General features: G+C 43.0%; 1 protein-coding gene across 8 annotated transcripts in view; it reads left to right on the top strand.

The window, feature by feature from the left end:
- The window catches only part of PIAS2 (protein inhibitor of activated STAT 2), a 50,593-nt gene that overhangs the window by 29,865 nt on the left and 2,052 nt on the right, over positions 1–18,676 (top strand). For all 8 annotated transcript variants that reach the window (XM_075066838.1, XM_032798459.2, XM_032798453.2 and 5 more), the window contains 11 exons: positions 1,117–1,201; positions 2,699–2,749; positions 2,877–2,967; positions 4,105–4,239; positions 6,236–6,341; positions 7,020–7,093; positions 8,246–8,406; positions 11,486–11,619; positions 12,343–12,514; positions 15,976–16,115; positions 17,962–17,999. In XM_075066838.1, the coding sequence (XP_074922939.1) occupies positions 1,117–1,201; positions 2,699–2,749; positions 2,877–2,967; positions 4,105–4,239; positions 6,236–6,341; positions 7,020–7,093; positions 8,246–8,406; positions 11,486–11,619; positions 12,343–12,514; positions 15,976–16,115; positions 17,962–17,999 (1,187 nt within the window). The remainder of the gene's footprint in view (positions 1–1,116; positions 1,202–2,698; positions 2,750–2,876; positions 2,968–4,104; positions 4,240–6,235; positions 6,342–7,019; positions 7,094–8,245; positions 8,407–11,485; positions 11,620–12,342; positions 12,515–15,975; positions 16,116–17,961; positions 18,000–18,676) is intronic.

Raw genomic sequence — 18,676 nt, 5'->3', positions numbered from 1 at the left:
TCCGAATTTTTCCACAGTCTCAGCTGCTGGGAGTGGCATCCTGAGCAGCTTTGTGAGCTCTCCCTGTTGAGGAATGTCAGTTGTGTGCCGTCCTGTCCCCGTTCTCTCCCCTCCCACCCCCCCCCGCCCCTGTGTTCCTAGTGCAGGACAGAATAGGAGCATTCCACATTAATGATTTGCTCTTTGTTCCCCAAAGGGAGCTGCACACTCAGGTGTCAAATGCTTCCTGGAGCTTTAAAGGGGGTGGGGGGGGGGGTACATGCCTGCAGGGCAGCGGAGTTTAAAACAGTGAGCAGAGGTGTCACAGCAGGCATTGTGGAATACTGGTGGAAGCCAGTTATGTCAACAAAACAACTGATGCTTTGTCATTTTAACTTTGCCACAAAATGCTTTATGCCTCTCATTGAGGTGGTTTTATTTTGTTGGCAAAACAGCTGTGTTTTGCCACAAAAGTAGCTTTGTAGTGTGTGCACGCCTCCCCTTTGTTGTCGGCAAAAGACAGCTTTTGCTGACAAAATTTTGTATTGTAGGCAAGGTCTTTGTATAGGTGTTAGCATTGAGGCCTGGTACCGTCCAAAGGTGTAACTTCCTTCACCACTCCTGGGATTAAAGCAGTTTTCCAGTGAATCATTATTCTCCATCTGGCCAATAACAACTTGTGCACATCATGCTTGTCTGATAACTCCTTACTGTAATATCTCAAACTCTACTTACTATATTTTTATGTGGGAGGAAATGCAGGGTTACTGTTTGCTTTGCATGTTTGCCTGATACCCAGCGAAAATTCTGGAACACTTCAACTCTGTATAATCCCTTGTAAAATCTAGGAATAAAATCAACCTAGTTTTCCAAGCATCTAAAGAGGGCAAAAATGTCATTTTAGTATTAAGTGTAATTTTAATATTAAGCTATCTGACTATAATTGAATGATTCATATCCATTCCTCATTGACAAATGCATGCAATCAACAGCAACTCCATTATTATGTGACCTTTTGTTATGTCCAAGAAAACAGAGTTGTGGACTCTCTTCTATTAACTCACCACCCTTGCAATCATTTGGACTTTTGTTAGTGGACCATTCTGTTTTAAAGCTGCTTTGCATGTCTTCTCTCAGTACAGAGCAGTATTCAGAGGTTCCAAGAGAAGTTTTTTATCTTTGCTTTAACACCTCAGCAAGTCAGAGAAATCTGCATTTCCAGGTAAGAGGGAGTGCCTGGCATTTATTTGTGAGCATGTGTTAAATCACTGCTTTTGCAAAGTTGCAAGGGAGTTTCAGAAAAATCTTCTTTCCCATCTCTTCGCCTGTGGAACAATCTTTCAAGTAAAGTGGTGGGTGGGAGCCTATTATTCAGTGCATCTAAAACTAGTGTTTGTACAAACACTCAATGGTTATGTTGGGTGACAATCCTGCATCATCAGGAAGTTAGATAAGAAAATGAGACCTGATTAATTGAAATCAAATAGCCTTCATGGCTGCTGCAAGAGTGGCAGACTGTTTTCTTCCCCGTGTTCCCTGGTTGCTAGTAGGGATGTAAAATATTTAACAGTTAACCGGTAAGTATTAATCTAACCATTAACCCCATGTGTGTGGGTCTTGACCAGGTTCTGGCAAGAGGGGATTATGGCAATCAGGAAAGGGTGGGAATCATCCCCATCTTAAAGGGGCTGGGTCGATATTAACCCTCTTTCCCAGCAGGGGTTTCACCCTGAGGGCTTCGCGGAGAGGGGTGGGCACGGCCAGCCAAGCAGGGTGTATGTGTTTGTCCAGGGGGGGGTTGGCAGGGGCTGTGGGCCCTGTCATGGGGGGAGGAGGGGTAAAGTCATCCCTGGTTTCTCCCTGTCCCACTGGAAGGGGTTCGGCTGTGGAGGTGGTCAGCACAGTGGTAAGAGAAGCTGCTGCTGCTGGGATGGCATGGAGTGGATGCGGAGGCCACATTTGGGACAAACTAGGTACCTGGGGCCCCTCTCCCTTTTCCTGGGTACTGAGGATGTGAGAGAGGTGCTGGGCCCCCTCAACTACCCTAAGCTCTCCTGGCTAGGCTTGTTGTGTCACCCCTGGTATGAGCACAGCTACCCTTCCCATCTGTCAGGTGTAAGGTGGGGAGGAGAGATGAGCGATGAGTCATCCTCAGAACAAAGGTCCTGCCTGAAATGGAGAGAGGCCTGCATGTGAGGCCCAAATCGGTTATCCTTTTAAACGATATTTACATCACTAGTTACTGGGGTGGGAGGCTGCTTCTACCTTCTATCCTTGTTTGTCAGTGGAATGCAGTAGGGAGGACCTCCTTTGGGCTGGTTTCCCCCCTCGGGTGGTGTCAGCTTTTTGTATGTGGTTTTGGGGGTTTTTTGGTTTTTTTTTTCTTCTTTGGGGGTGGGGGCGGGGGTTCCCGTCCCCTCTCTCCACAACCTCCTTGGAGTCCCAAGACCTGGCTGGAGGGAAGGCACAGACCTAGTTTATCCTTTTAATTAATACAAATAGATTGTTTTGGTTACAAGTGCTTTGTTCTTGTACTACATGGGTAGTGGTAGTAATGAGAAACTTAAGAGTCTTGAAAATAACTAGAGCTGTTGAAGCAGGTCTGTCCTTTTTTTCTATGTGATAAATTAGAGTGTGAGATTTTGTTTCCCCTCCAACCCCTGCCCCTCCTCCCCTCTCAATGGACTTTCTTTTTTTTTTTTTCTTTTCCCCTCAACAGGGACTTCTTGCCAGGGGGCAGGAGGGATTACACAGTCCAAGTTCAGCTAAGGTGATTTTAAGGTTTTTTTTACATTAAGTTTGTACTTCATTATTTTAATTCAAGTATATTTTAACATATGTAAATAGTTTTCTGAGTGTAACGTCACTTAAAAATGAAATTTCTCTTTTGGAAATAGGTTATGCCTAGCAGAGACTAGCTGCCCTCAAGAAGATAACTATCCCAATAGTTTGTGCATTAAAGTAAATGGGAAGTTATTTCCATTGCCGGTAAGATATTGAAATTCTATTCAATTTGTAGCTTTTGCTGATAGATTAGTTTGCTTAAAGTCTAAAGTGGGGGAGAAAAAGGGCCTGACTCTTTTAAAAAATATGCTCACAGATTTATGCCTAATTTGCCTGTGCAGCTACTGATCTGTACATTGGGCATTTGCAGACACTGATGATCACTATGACACCAATGCTAATATTTAGCATTTTACACATTAAAAGTACTATGTAGATATTAATTATTTTGGTCCATTTGTGACAAAGATAAATTGCAGCATAAAGATTCTTCTTAAAAATTTTGACTGTGGCTGTGAGGGAAGCCTCTCTACATAGTATCTGCAAAATCTTATCAGATTTGGTTTGGTTGTATGTAGCCTGTTTTTAATCTGAGTGTGCGCTTTTTTTTTTTTTGGTGCTCAGTAGGTGGCTTGAATTCCTCGAGTTGTGAGGAAATTTCTTAAGATATCTCACTCCAAAATTTGAGCTCTTTATAGCTGTGGGGATATAGCAATATTCACTGGGAGGATGAAGGACAGAGAAATTCTAGGGCTTCAAACATTGCCAATAGTGGGGGAGCCAAACAATGTTGACAACTGTAGGAAACTTTTTGCAAGATCTCCCTAGCACAGAGAAGGCTATTGTGAGACTCGTTTCTACGGGGAGGTGTTTTCTTAACAGTTAACATTTGGGCAAGGTTGTGACTTGTAAGCACTAAAACTCTGAAGCTTGAGGGTAGATGAAAAGGGAGGAGAACTTTACCCATTTACATATAATCTTTGTACAACTCTGTAAAGCTGTACAGAACTTTTCTATATTGATAAGTTTCAGGACAGAGCATGTAACTTGATGCGTACCCAGTCGCTAGACGGAAGTAAAGGTCTCTTTGCTAGTGATTACTAGGCGCTTATTGGGGTGGGAGAGAAGGATAAGTAAGTAAATGATTTGTGATAGCAAAATACAAAAGGAGTGCCAAAAACTAACTTCAGACAACAGTATTTTTAACTTGGTATAAAAACTTATGTTGTCCAAAAACCTTGTAATGGTGTGTCTTTGGTAGAATTCAGAGTACAGTTGGAGTGTGACCAGAGTACAATCTATAAAATTTTAGAGAAACACTTCTTTTCTTCCTTATTGCAGGGATATGCACCACCACCAAAAAATGGGATTGAGCAGAAGCGACCCGGCCGCCCATTGAATATTACATCTCTAGTTAGATTATCCTCAGCAGTGCCAAATCAGATCTCCATTTCTTGGGCATCTGAAATTGGAAAGGTAAACTATGTTCTTTGTAGTATGAGAGTAACCTCACTCAGTATTACTCCTTTTCCTTCTGTATCCCCTCTCCCTCAGTGATCACAACCTCCCACAATAGTTACATTCACCAGTGATAAATCTGTTAACTGGTAGTGGAAGTCTCGTGAATGCAGAACTTTCACAGGCCCTGGATCTATACTGTGGAACTTGTGCCTGCAAGAGAGAAGTATGATCACAGACCGCTTTAGAACTCATTCAAAATCTCCACCACCCCACCACACACACTTGGCTTCACTCAGTCTCCTCACATTCATTTAGACAACTTTTGCGCTCTCAGACATAACTATTCCTCCAACAGTCTTCAAAGGAAGAAATGTTTTCATTTCTATTTTTAAATACTTAGGAGTGTTTCTGTGTTTAGATAGGAGGCACGCTGATACTACAGTGATGGGAGCCATAAGACCATAGCTAAAAGGAAAGAAAACTGAAGAACTATAAACAAAGGGTTATAAGCAGCACATTTTGTTGGGAGGGGAAGTGTCTAGTCAGGGTACTGTAGTGTCTTAATCTTCATCAGTGATCTGAAAGAAGTGATAAGTGAATTAATGAAACTCGCAGATGGAATGAATTAGGGAGCAGTGGTAAACATCAGTGAGGACCGAAAATTGCAAACTCAGATCTGATTTAGAAAATATAACCAAGGAAAAATAGACCAAAACAGCTCGATAATGGAGAAACCCCAAAAGTAGTAATGGTACAAGTGTACACCAGACTAGACTTGATTTTTGCCATATGATACAGTAGTAAATAGACCAATACCTTCACGTATGTAGCAAAAGGTGGTGTAATATCACAGGAGAGTAATGGGTGTGACCACACCTGAAATAGTGTGCTTTGTTCTGCGTTTGACCAAAAAGATGGTGACAAATTGAAAGGCGTTCAGAGGAGAGCATCTAAAGTTATGGGGCCAAGAGTGCTTAATTTGCAGGAGGAGCGAGTTAAATGTTGTTTCATTTGAGTGACAGTTATGTATGGGATATGCCTCCTAATATTGACAGAGTGTAAATAACAAGCACAGGTGGAGGTGTTATTTGACATAGTAAAAGGAAGTATAACTGGGAGTACAGGGTTGCAGGTAAGAAGGGGAAAACTTAGGGTAAATCGAGGGAAAATTTCTGGTGGTGTGATCTGTAGTACTGAGGAATAGTCTTTCAAGTGAAGTACTGGTGTCCAGTTCTTGTAATCCAACTTAGACCATGCAAGATATTAATAACTGTATTATAGAGAACTATTGCACACTGGAAGAAGGATAGAAGAAATTAATCTCTCTCTACATTATTACTTTTTCCCAGAAGCAAACTCCTGTCTTGAGCTCTGATCCATTCTACTACTGGTATTGGAGATGTCTAGATGTAATATTACTCTTGTGCAGTTGTTCACTTGGAAGCCTGCTAAAGAGACGTGGGAGAAAGTAATAGTGTTAGTATTAGTCTGAAATATGCACTAATAATGATTATGTGGTCAGGCATGTGCTTTTTGTGTAAATGGTTTTGTATTTTGTTTTGGGTCACCTTTTGAGATACCTACCGTAAAACTGACAAACACGTGACTTGACATCTGGCCAAGTTCTCTGTTGGTGTAAGAGGGTGGAACTTTATGAAGAAGTGCACAGTCTTGAACCAATTGTGAATTTATCCCACTGATTGCAATAGCTTCAGAATTTGGTCAGCAAACTAATAAATAGCTTTACTTAAGAAGAAATTCCATTTCTGCACTATCATTAATGTATTAAAAAAAAAATTCAAAAAGGTGTGACCATTTGTTTTATTGAACTAACAGATAATTGATTTACATTTAATTCTGCTAGCATATTTTATAATCTTACTGTATTGTGAGGTATGTCTGTTACTCGTTTCATTTCATGCAGTTGTTCTTGTTTGTTTGTGTTTTTGTTTTTTCAGATAAAAGGCAGGGAAACTTTTCCATCCTTAATCATATTTTTCTTCCTTCGTAGAATTACTCCATGTCTGTATATCTCGTTCGGCAGCTTACTTCAGCCATGCTTTTGCAAAGGTTAAAAATGAAAGGTATCAGAAACCCAGACCATTCCAGAGCACTAAGTAAGTTGGTTGAATTTTTCTACTTTTGTTGCCTGCCTGTGATAGATTAGATTAGAGATAAATAAAATCAATCTAGATTTAGTTACAGGTACTAGATTTACAGCATGCAGATTTACAGAAGTCTTCTATCCCCAGTAGAGAGAGCTTGCACTGCTTTTGCTCATTCCAGACCATGAGGGGAACACCTACTCAGTGTCTGGACTCTCTCCTGATATTGCTAAGAGCACCTCTGCTGTGGTGGGCTGTAAAATGTAGCACTTGTGTTGACCTCAATATCCATTAATCTCTCCACATATATGAGGAGCCATTCACCTTCCTGTGAAGCGTAAAGACTTTTTTGGAGGCCCCCTTGGAAGGTTGTATTTGACTCCGCCTGTATATAGGTTAGGGCCCACTCCTGCAAACACCACTTTGCCTAGTGCTAACTGCTGTGGGTCATCAGTGGGATTACTCTTGATGGCAGTAAGTACTCTGCCTGCCAGTGTTTGCAGGATTGGGCCTAAAACTAGGAAATCAATGCAAATTTGATACTTGCTGTAAGCAAATTTCCCAGCTTCTCAATTTAGATGACTTTACATGAAAATTAAGCAGTATATTAATGAGTATCTATTCAAACACCTGAGTGGCAAGAATGGCATTTTTAATAATGGTTATGTAATGTGTTTTTCATTGTACTAGTTAAAGAAAAGCTGACCGCTGATCCTGATAGCGAAATTGCCACAACCAGTTTGCGGGTATCTCTGATGTGTCCTGTAAGTAAAGTTGTGAAGTATAATATGCAATTAAATGTTGGGGGGGGGGGGGAATCATCCTTTATTTTTGTTCATCTTAAATTCAAAATTGGATTATTATTATAAAAAGGATCCACAACTCAGAACTTTGTAAAATAGAAATTCCTCTAACAGTAAAAGCTGTAATATAGTAAGTGGTATCTTTTTTTTAAATACAAACAGTAGTCAACAAGTTAATGTATAAAAGTGCAGTGAGAGCATCTAGTGCAATGTACTTGATCATGTGTACCTCTCAAGAGCTTTAAACAGCAGAGGAAGTATTGTTGTTCTCTTCCTCTTCTCCTCCCCTCTTTTTTTTAAGAGAGTGAAACTGAGGCATTAAAAATTGACATGAGTTGCCCAGAGTTTCTCAGCAGATAAATGGCAGAGCAGGGAGCAGAGTTTAGACCCTCTGATTCAAATGTCCTACCTTCTATATCAAACTACCACCTTTTTATAAGAATAAGCCAACTCTTGATCACTTTGACACTGAATGTAATGAGACCTACAAATAACTTTTTGGGATTCTCTTTGACCCTGTGTAGATTGAAATAATGCTGCAAGTCTGTAGAAGTGTAATCTTTTAACAAGAACAAGATGCCTAGGACTCAAAACTCTTAAGTTTTATTCCTAGCTCAGTCACAGATTTGTTTGTGTGACTGTGACCAGCTGAGTGACCTGCTTTGTTCTTCAGTTTACCCATCTGAATTGGTATTATACCCACTTTATAAGTCAGACTTCACTAATCGGTGTTCATAAAGCACTTTGAGATTTTGAGACAAAAGGTACAAAATGCTATGAATGCTTCAAGCATTTTACTGTAACAAAATCATAGCAATAGAACACTGACATAGGGCCAGCAGAATCTGCTATTAAAAATGCCTCTGCTGGGCCTTGACATTTAGAGACACAACCAGTGTCTCTGTGAATGACACAGTCCTGTATTCTTTCTGCACGTGCAACTCCTGTTGATTTTGATAGGATTTATGAGCCTACCAGGACCTTGGGATTGGGCATTTATTTACCAGCAAGAAACCATTCTTATCCTGTGACTGGTTTATTTCATTGTTCTCTCTGAAAATATATTTGTCTTGTCTGTCATGCTGATATTTGTTTCTATTGCATCTTCTGCAGCTGGGAAAAATGAGACTGACAATCCCATGCCGTGCTGTTACCTGCACACATCTGCAATGTTTTGATGCTGCTCTTTATCTACAAATGAATGAAAAGAAGCCAACCTGGATTTGTCCTGTCTGTGACAAAAAGGCAGCTTATGAGAGTCTAATATTAGATGGGTAAGAGATTGAGTTTGTCATTTACCTTTTTTACAGTACTGTATCTTAAAATATGAATACAGTAAGTACCAGCCTATACTATCGTTTCAACATTGAGATTTTCAGTTTCTGGCTCTTATTTCACTGTTACTTTATTTCCTCAAATACTCAGAGATGTCAAGGCCAGAAGGGACCATTTATGATCATCTAAGATGACCTCCTACATAACACCAGACCATAGAGCTCCCTCCAGTAATTCCTGCCTATAACTTCTGTTTGAGCTATAGCAGATCTCTAAGGCCTGGTCTACACAACGCGTTTATACTGATTTTTAGCAGCGTTAAACCAATTTAACTCTGCACCCATCCACACAACGAGGCCCTTTATAGGGCTCTTTAAATCGGTTTCTGGACTCCTCCCTGACGAGAGGAGTAGCACTGAAATCGGTATTACCATATCAGATTAGGGTTAGTGTGGCCGCAAATCGACGGTATTGGCCTCCGGGCTGTATCCCACAGTACACCAGTATGACCGCTCTGGAAAGCAATCTGAACTCGGATGCACTGGCCAGGTAGACAGGAAAAGCCCTGCGAACTTTTGAATTGCACTTCCTGTTTGCCCAGCGTGGAGCTCTGATCAGCATGGGTGGCGATGCAGTCCCAAATCCAAAGAGAGCTCCAGCATGGACCGTACAGGAGATACTGGATCTGATCGCTGTATGGGGAGACAAATCTGTTCGATCAGAGCTCTGTTACAGAACACGAAATGCCAAAGCATGAAAAAAATCCCAGAATCGAAAAGAGTCCACAGCACAGTTCGCGTGAACGTAACGGGGAAAGCAAAGAATCAAATGGGACGTCATGAAGCGGAAGAGGGGGGACGAGACTCCAGCTAGCCGCACATTCCCAAATGCATGCATTTGCTGAGCTATCCAATTGCCGTGGTACACATGTTCCTGGGATGATCAGGGTATATCCGTCAATCTTACTCGCCTTCCCGCCCATGGAGAAAGGAAAAACTCATTTCTTGACTTTCATGTCACCCATTCTACTAATGCTCTGGAACGGGTCGTGCCACTGGACAGCAAGCAGCACGCCGCCCTCCACCTCCCCGCATGCAGACGTCAGTAATCGGCAAAGGACAGTAGCCGTGCTCGTCGTCATCCCAGGATGCTCGCGGAGCTGGCTCGAGCGCGAGGACGGCCAGGTGTGCTGTAAAAATAGAATGGATCCGGTTATTCCCTGCAGATGTACAGAATACTGTGTACTGTTCGCCATCATAGCAACGGGGGTGACCAAGCGCCCCTCTTTCAGAATAGCAATGCTTTACATGCCTGGACTAGCATGCATGACGCGATGCGGCGCTTGCCTCTCATGATCTGCAGAAAAATAGTCTAGTGTTCGTGATTCGCTAGCATTCTTTTACTGATCATCAGCACAATGGGGGCACTCCGCACACGAGCCCGAATGTGGGAGGTCGATAGGGCCGGGAAGCAACGGGGAGGTGTTGCAGCGGGCACCCCCTAGACATGGCACAGCTCATCATTTCGGGGATCTGATGGCGACTGTGCTCTCTTGTCCTGGTACACTGGTCGTAGTACACTTGCCATATTCTAGGCAGGACTGCTTTATTAGTACAACATAACGTGGGATGATCGGGGTATTCCCGTTTTGTCTTGCGCCCGGCCGACCTCCGAAGGTCAGCCAGGAGCACCCATGCAGCACAGACCAGTAACCAGACTACAACGACGTCATAACGGTCCATTCTCATTGGTCCATGTTAGGCACAGTGAGATGGTACAGAGCTGACTGTAGAGAGTCCTCGCTCCACCGGAGCCGTGCAGACTGGCATCGCCGCTGTTATGCGCCAGTACCCTCTGTCAGCGCATCACTAATATGATCAGTTGACAAAAGGCAATGAAGGCTATGTGCCCGAGCTCGCTGTTTCTGCGTGGAATCCAGGAAAAAGGGCGCGAAATGAGCTGCCGTACGTCACGAGAAGGACTATGACGACATACCCAGAATCATCCGCGACACTGTTTTTGCACCATCATGCATTGGGATCTCAACCCAGAATTCCAATGGGTGGGGGCGACTGCGGGAACTATGGGATAGCTATGGGATAGCTATCCACAGTGCAACGCTCCAGAAATCGACGCTAGCCTTGGTACATGGACGCACACCACCGAATTATTGTGCTTTGTGTGGCCGCATGCACTCGATTTTATACAATGTTTTACAAAACCGGTTTATGTAAAATCGGAATAATCCTGTAGTGTAGACGTACCCTTAGAAACACATCAGTCTTGACTGAGACTTCAAGGGATGGAGAAATCGCCATGTCACTGGGTCGGCAGCCTCTGGCACACGGCTCACCAGGGTAAGCACCTAGTGGGCTGGGCCGGTTTGTTTACCTGCTGTGTTGGCAGGTTCAGCCGATCGTGGCTCCCACTGGCCGCCGTTTGCTGTCCCAGGCCAATGGGGGTGACAGGAAGCGGCTTCCCCCGCTGGGATGTGCTGGCCGTGGCTTCCCACTGCCCCCATTGGCCTGGGACAGCAAACGGCAGCCAGTGGGAGCTGTGATCGGCTAAACATGCCATCATAGCAGGTAAACAAACCGGCCTGGCCCACCAGGCTTACCCTGACGAGCCGCGTGCCAGAGGTTGCCGACTTCTGCACTAGATGTTTACATAGACAGGCTGTACTTCTGAAATCTTTTTATGGAATTGGACAGTAAAATATTCTGTAACTGCTTAAATCAGTGTCAAGCATTTATTCCAAGGCTATAATTTTATCTTTAATCTCTATTACTCCCCTGAAAAGGTTCATAAATACCAGTAATGCTCCCCAGGTGGAGTGAGTGATGGATGTTGTATTCTGAACAGACTTGAAATCCATAGAGAAGAACAGCTGCAGCAGTGTAATTGTAGAGTAATGTTGTTGTTATACCCCGGGTAGATGAAACTTTTTTGTTTGTTTTTTTTTCTCTGTAGCTTCCTTGATGCATTTCACACTCCATCATAGCTGGATTTTAACTTCATCACTTCTGATTTAGCTCAAGACTGTAAACAAAACCAAAGCAACTCAACTTTATTTTCCAGGCTCTTTATGGAAATCCTTAATGAATGCTCAGATGTGGATGAGATTAAATTCCAAGAAGATGGTTCTTGGTGTCCTATGAGGCCTAAGAAGGAAGCTCTGAAAGTGTCCAGTCCTCAGTGTACCAAAATAGAAAGTATGTATATTTGTGTGCTGAATATCAAATGGATAAAAATACCTAAACATTGTAGTCTCTCGGACGTAACTGGGATAACCCTTTTTGCTACCAGCAGTGAGTTTGGGGGCTTAGTATCCTAGCCCTTCACCCATTTAGGTTTTAAAAACCATCCCTTTCTCTCTTTTAAAAAAAAAAATAAAAAATAAATATTATTGCATGTTGCTTCTTTTGGGAAATGGACTGTTCATTATCAATGGGAGAGGCACAAGAAGCAATTTGTTCCCCTCTGGTAACACCGAGATGTACTGGATGATCTAGGTCTTTTTGGGCTGGTCTTCACTATGGTGCTAAATTGGCTCCACTACGATTGATTTCAGTGACGTCAATTTAGCGGGTCTGGTGAAGACACTATAAGTTGACTAGAGAGTGCTCTCCCAGCGATATAGCATGATGTAGACGCCGCATGAAGTTGGTGTAAGTTACATCGCTCAGGATCTTTTCACATCCCTAAGTGACGTAACTTACGTCCACTTAAGCGGTAGTGTAGATAAGGCCTTTGTGGCTTCCAGTCTTTGGTGCAGGGAGTAGTAATCCCAAGGCTGCTTCTGAATTCCGATTTCCTATATTGAGGCCAGAAAGCCCATGCTTCAGTTAAGTACAGTAGAATTTGAGAATCTAGTCGTACCACAAATGAAAACGGCTGATGTTAACATCACTTAAACAATCATGCTTTTCCTTTAGGTTCCAGTGTTGTCAGCAAACCATGTTCTGTGACAGTGGCCAGTGAGGTAAACAAGAAGAAAGTAGATGTTATCGACTTGACAAGAGAAAGCTCTTCCGATGAAGAGGAAGATCCTCCTGCCAAAAGGAAATGCGTATTTATGTCTGAAACACAAGGAAGCCCAACCAAAGGGTTTGTTAATTTTGAAGTTAGTTGTTCTGTAATGTCTCAGATAAGCTAACATGTGGATGGACTTGTAAATATCTCTTCTGGATGCAGTTCCAAATTTCCACATTAGACCTTCTGTTAGCTTTCTGCAAGAAATAACCTGTATTAATACATGGTATCTTCGTACAGGTGATTATTTTATATAGTTTTACATCACATGGAGATTTGCTCTCACTTGCTGTGTATGCAGGAATGTACTTCCTGGTGTGACAGCTGTGGCAGAGGGGATCCCCAGTGCAAAATGCTGATGCATTCTTGCTAAACTAGCTTTCATTTAAGGGTTGAAAATACCACAAATAGTAAAGGGCCTGCATCCTGAAATCCTATAGTGCTGTTTATTGATATGCTGAAGTCCAGCATGTCAGCCTTGAAAGGGAAACACTACACTGTGTTGAATCAGCTCCTAGATTTTCCTTCCAAAGTCTGCATGCAGCTGAATTTCTTAAACCTGATCATCAGCCAAAAGAGACAGAAAACACAGAGAGGAGAGTTAACAGTCCCCCCCCTCCCCCCCCCAAAAAAAAACCCACAAAACCCAACCCCAGAAGATTGGCAGAGATGGCAAAAAGCCATCCTGCTAAAAACAAGGCGGCCACATTCATTCCTGATACAATTCTGTTGCTTTAGTAGAGCTGCAAGGGGGATGGATTTTGTTCAGTGGCTTTTGTCAGGCCCTGTCAGAAGTGCCACTTCCTAAAAGTTCTGTTCTCTTATCATCCCCGTTTTTCCCAGCTAGACACAGGATTCCCGACTTCCAGTGAAATTACTTATGTTACCAACATTTTTCTCTTCTGGGTCCCTCTCATTTTTTATATCACTCAGCAACAGTCTGTAACTACATCTTCCCATCAGGGCATTTTAGTTGGAGTACTTTGGGGGCCTGAGAGACCTTTAGATACTTATCTAAAGAAGGGGTATTACAGTAAGTCTTCGCTTAACATTGTAGTTATGTTACTGAAAAATCTCGACTTTAAATGAAACAGTGTTAAGTGAATCCAATTTCCCCATAAGGGTTAATGTAAATGGTGGGGGGGAAGGAGGGAGGGTTAGGTTCCAGGGAAATTTTTTTCACCAGACAGACAACTATTATATATACATATACGCACAGTATAAGTTTTAAACAATTTTATACTGTACACAGCAATGATGCTTGTGAAGCTTGGTTGAGGTGGTGAAGTTAGAGAATGGAAGAGGGTGGGATATTTCCCAGAGAATGCTTTACTGGTAAATGAGAACTAGCATTCGGCTGAGCCCTCAAGGGTTAACACATTGTTAATGTAGCCTCACACTTTACAAGGCAGCACCAATGGAGAGAGGTGAGACAGCATGGCAGACAGACACCCCGTCTAGACTACGCGCCGTATCGGCGCGTTAAAATCGATTGCTCGGGGATTGATTATATCGCGTCTGATCTGGACGGGATATATCGATCCCAGAGCACGCTTACATCGATTCCGGAACTCCACCAAAACAAACGGTAGGTTCCGGAATCGAACATGGCGAGCCGTGCACATCGATACCCGCGCGTGAAGACGGGTAAGTAAATCGATTTTTTAGAATTCGATTTCAAGCTACGCTATTCTCGTAGCTTGGAAATTGCGTATCTAAAATCGATTTTCGCGCGTAGTGTATGTACGTGGCCAGAGCACACCCTGTGTGAGAAAGAGATGCCCGCATTTGCCCCTTTAAGTACAGACACCACTCTAAGTTGTATTGCCTTTTAAGTATATCAGGAGGTTGAGACAGCGCGCTTGTGGCCAGCAAGTTCCCTTGTCCTGTCATTCCTGAACACCCTGCCTCTATAATGGGGAAGGGGAAGCAGGGGGCAGAAGCAGGGAGGAGGAGACACCTTGACAGCCCCTCCTTCCCCTCCTCTTCTCTCTCTTCCCCCTCCGCCCGCCATCCCCGAACCAGCAAGCAGAAGCTCTGGGAGCAGCTCCAAGGGAGAGGGCAGGAGCAGCACATGGCAGTTGGGGGAGGGACAGCTGAATGGCTGCTGCACAAGGAACTTAGGGGAACGGGGAGCTGATGGGGGGGCTGCCAGTCCCTGTTCTTCCTGCAAGCAGAGGACAAAGCAGGCGTCTGCCAAACAATGTTATAAAGGAGCATTGCGCAACTTTAAACAAACCGGGACGACTTTAAGTGAGGAGTTAGTGTATTTGTTAGGCTGACCATTGCTCTGCCAACCCACTCCAGAGGATCAACCTTCTGGCATCACTGACTGGTCACAATCAAATTTCCTACAATATCTGAGAGTCACAGCATAGTAGCTCCTGTCCTTTCCTCAAGTAAATTCTTCACTCCATGCCCCAAACTTACTTTTCTCCTTTCTGCCACCCACCTGCCGAAGTACTGAGCATGCCCTGTTCGCTCTGCAACAGGTGTTTACTGCTCTTTGGCAAGTCTATAGCAGAAATAACTTTTCATAGATTTCCAGAGGTGACCCTCTTTGAAGTCCCATCACTTGTGAGAGCAGCAGAGGAGTCCTGTTGCCGAACTTCTTCCTCCTTCAGTACTGATTGCAAATGTAAATAATTCTAAATATCTTCAGGAAAGAATAGGTTTAATAGTAACGTCAGATGCCCATGACTTCCTTTCATAATGCTGCTGCTGCCACTTTTTGGCAAGATGGGTGCAACCAGCCATATGTTTGTCCTATGTTGGTCTGAAGTATTCCTGTGTGTTTTCTGAGCACAAAAACATCAGACATGCTTTTGTAGAATTAAGATGTCTCTTAAGACACCTTTTTCAGTGTCTAGAAATGTATGTGTTCTGGCATATTTCCTGTGTAAGTTTCTATCACTGACTTGGGGTTACAAAAAGATCTTATTCAAATATGTGAAGGGATAGTTGGCCCAGTGGGTTACTGTACTGTCTTGCACCTCTGGAGAGCTGAATTTAACTCTTGCTTTAAGTTGTGAATGAAGAGGAGTTTGGTGTTTTCATGCCATACATTGGTAAGAAAGTTGGTCCAGCATTTATCAGTCCTCTATGTGGCACAAGAAGTCAGCATTGAGAAACATGGGCGTAGCGATATGTGGGGAAGCTTAAACAAGTGCCAGCTTGTCCTGTTCCTGGCTCCAACTAGTTCTCAGTTCCTCACTTCTCAGAGTACTTAATTCACTTACAAATAGCCATTTATATTCCTGGATGATAGTGTTATAAATGACTGCAGCACTCTACTTTGTTTTAATGCCAACTTGCTCTTATGTCACAGCTGCTGTTGAGAGCCAAGATACGTTCATGTTATAATGAAGACTGTTATGAAAGAGGAGATTAGAGTGGAGTACTGTGTAGTGAGTAGCCACACTATAGTTGTGTTGTAACATAGTGACCTTGTGAATGAGAATGCACTGTGGTGCAGAATTTCTCTCTTCTTAACTAACAGCCAGATTGTTTGTAATTTCCCATGTTGTTTAAAACAGGGTTCTCATGTATCAGCCTTCTACCGTAAGAGTGCCCAGTGTGACAACGGTTGATCCTGCTGCTATTCCTCCTTCATTAACAGACTACTCAGTACCATTCCACCACTCACAAATATCCAGTATGTCATCAGACTTGCCAGGTAGGTGGTGGTTAATTTTTTTAACATATTCCAACACTCTCATTAATAACTAATGAGGTATTGCCTTACTGAGCCAGATTCTACTGAGCACTGCACTGATGCTACATCTTAACAAGAACAGTGCAAGCAGGTCACTAGGGTGTCTTTCCATGCTTACATTCCAGTCGTATAGCTTCCTTAATGGTGACGTCAAAAACATTGCTCTAATGAGCACAAACTGGAGTTTGTGTGTTGGTAAATCAGCTAGAGAAGAAGTCTCACTATGATGGATTAGGTTTCATTAGTGTGATCACCTGGCTGATGTGCTTCAAAACCACATGACAGGGAGAGTAAGCATCTAAAGTTGTGACCACTCACCTCAACCTTACCTTGCCTTTAGACAAGGAGAGAAACCTTTTACCTCAATCTAGCTGGTTGAGGTTGTCCCTAATGTTACTCTGTCTAGCCTAGGAAAAAGCTTAAGGTGAGCTACAATGTGTAAGCTCTGACCTCTGTTGCCTTTTTTATCTAGACATACCCTAAATGCCCATGGTGAATTCTTCAACACTGCTGCTAATAGCAGTTAGAAGGTGGGAAATGGTAGTATTTTCTATCCTCGCTCTTTACAAGAATGCTGTTTGAGAAGATTCTTGGGATTCTTTCTACCTACACTAGTACACAGAGCCTCATGGTTTCAGCCAACACCCACCTCTTTCCCTGACCTGTCCATGTCCTCCCTGCTACGCTTGCGGCTTTTTTTTGCTGTTCCAGCCCCCACCTGGATGATAGCATTGTGATAGATCACCTTCTCTGTGTTTCACTGCGCTCCCTGGTTCTTTTATTGCTCCCTCCCTCCCAACATGCCTCCCTTAAGAAAACCCAGTGTCTTTCTGTAGAATACTCAGAAAAGCCATCAGTTCACCTTTAGTTCATTTTAACCTTACGGAGAGAATTAAAGTTCTAGAATTTCACAATGAGAATTGTGGATCCCTTATGGGCTCGGTAGAGAAATCTCCTCAATCAAATCTTCCATCCACCCTCTGAGAAAATGGGGGGACAGACAGCCTTCTGGTGAGGGAACACCATTGCCTAGGTCTGGTTGGAGGCCAGGGCTGGCTGGCAAGGGAGGGAGTAGGAGGTGAGTTCTACAGTAGCCCATTCCATTCTCAATTCTTTTGTCTTTCTGTCAGTATGGAGAAGGCAAGGCCAGGATTTTCAAAAATACAAGACTAAAGTGTCTCTAGCATTGGTAGGCTTCTGTTTTTGAAAGTTCTCCCCTAAATGCTTAAGCACTGAAGGTATATAAGACGGAAGAAATTCAGTCACTGCTCCTTGAAGCTTGTAGTTTGAACTGCTTCTCCATTCCTAATGTTTGCAGACTGCTTCAGCACAATAGGGATGATGTTAGACGTGTCTCCTTTGCTGGCTGCCTTTGGATGGAGGAGAGGCCTGCTGATTGGTGGTGGACTTGGTCACATTGTGACCTTACTTCACTACAGCATGCTTACTATTGTGACACAGTTTATGTCCAGTTGATTAAAAGTTACGATCACACAGTGAATCTTGTGCTTTGCATACACTCGCAATATCTCCAGTTAGCTACCTCCTCATCTATGCAGCCATGTTAAAATCACTCCAGTGTATCCAGTGAATACACCATCACTCTACCTTCATGTGGGGGAAAAAAACCACTTGTAACTAGACAACTTTATTTTTCCTGGCTCCTGATAATTTCAGACAGGTATTACATGTGTCCTTCACCAAGTACTCTATAGCTAACACTAAGCAATTAACGGTAATAAAATGTTTCTTAAAGCTGTACAACTATTGATAAGAGGAGACCAGCATTAATCTCTTATTTTTCTAGGTTTGGATTTTCTTTCACTAATCCCAGTTGATCCACAGGTATGTTTCTTGGCTATATTGATGTTTTGTTTTTGTTATGTTTTGTTTTTTAAATTTAAAGGTTTCTTGTTTTTCATGGTTACACACTTCAGAAAAATGAATTGCAAACGTTCTGGACCAGTCAAGTGGTCCGATTAGTCAGGAATCCTGTCTCAAAGAGTAGCTAGTACCAAACATTGAGAGGAAGGCACAAACCATCCCATGATAGACCAGTATAGAATAACTTTTCAATAAGGGAAGACTCTCTTCTTCTCCTCCCCTCCCTACCCCCCCAAATCCCCAGGTAGGTAGGTAGCTAGTGTCCTTTTCTCAGAAACGTGAGTTTCCATCCCTTTGTAATATAACTGACTGTACATAGAGTCAGTCGGGCCTATTATAATCCATTCTCCTGCATAGGCAGTAGGCTATATCAGATATTAAATGGATACTACACTTCATCTTAATTAAATAGACAAGATGAAACTAGATTTGAGACAGATTCTGATCCTCTTCTGAGCTTTCAGGACAGCTGTCATCTGCCCAACCCTTGGAGAAAGAGGAAATACTTACTGTAGCTGTGTCAGATGGGCAGGGGCATGCGCAGGAATTTAAATTTGAACACTTTTGGAGGGACACTAAACGCACAAATGTGTGGACCCTTCCTTCCCCCCCATGTCTCGAAATGCCTCTGGTGGGAA

This window comes from Chelonoidis abingdonii, chromosome 6, assembly GCF_003597395.2.
Source record: "Chelonoidis abingdonii isolate Lonesome George chromosome 6, CheloAbing_2.0, whole genome shotgun sequence".
NCBI classification, from domain to species: domain Eukaryota; kingdom Metazoa; phylum Chordata; order Testudines; family Testudinidae; genus Chelonoidis; species Chelonoidis abingdonii.
This window is presented reverse-complemented; position numbering and strand designations above follow the sequence as displayed.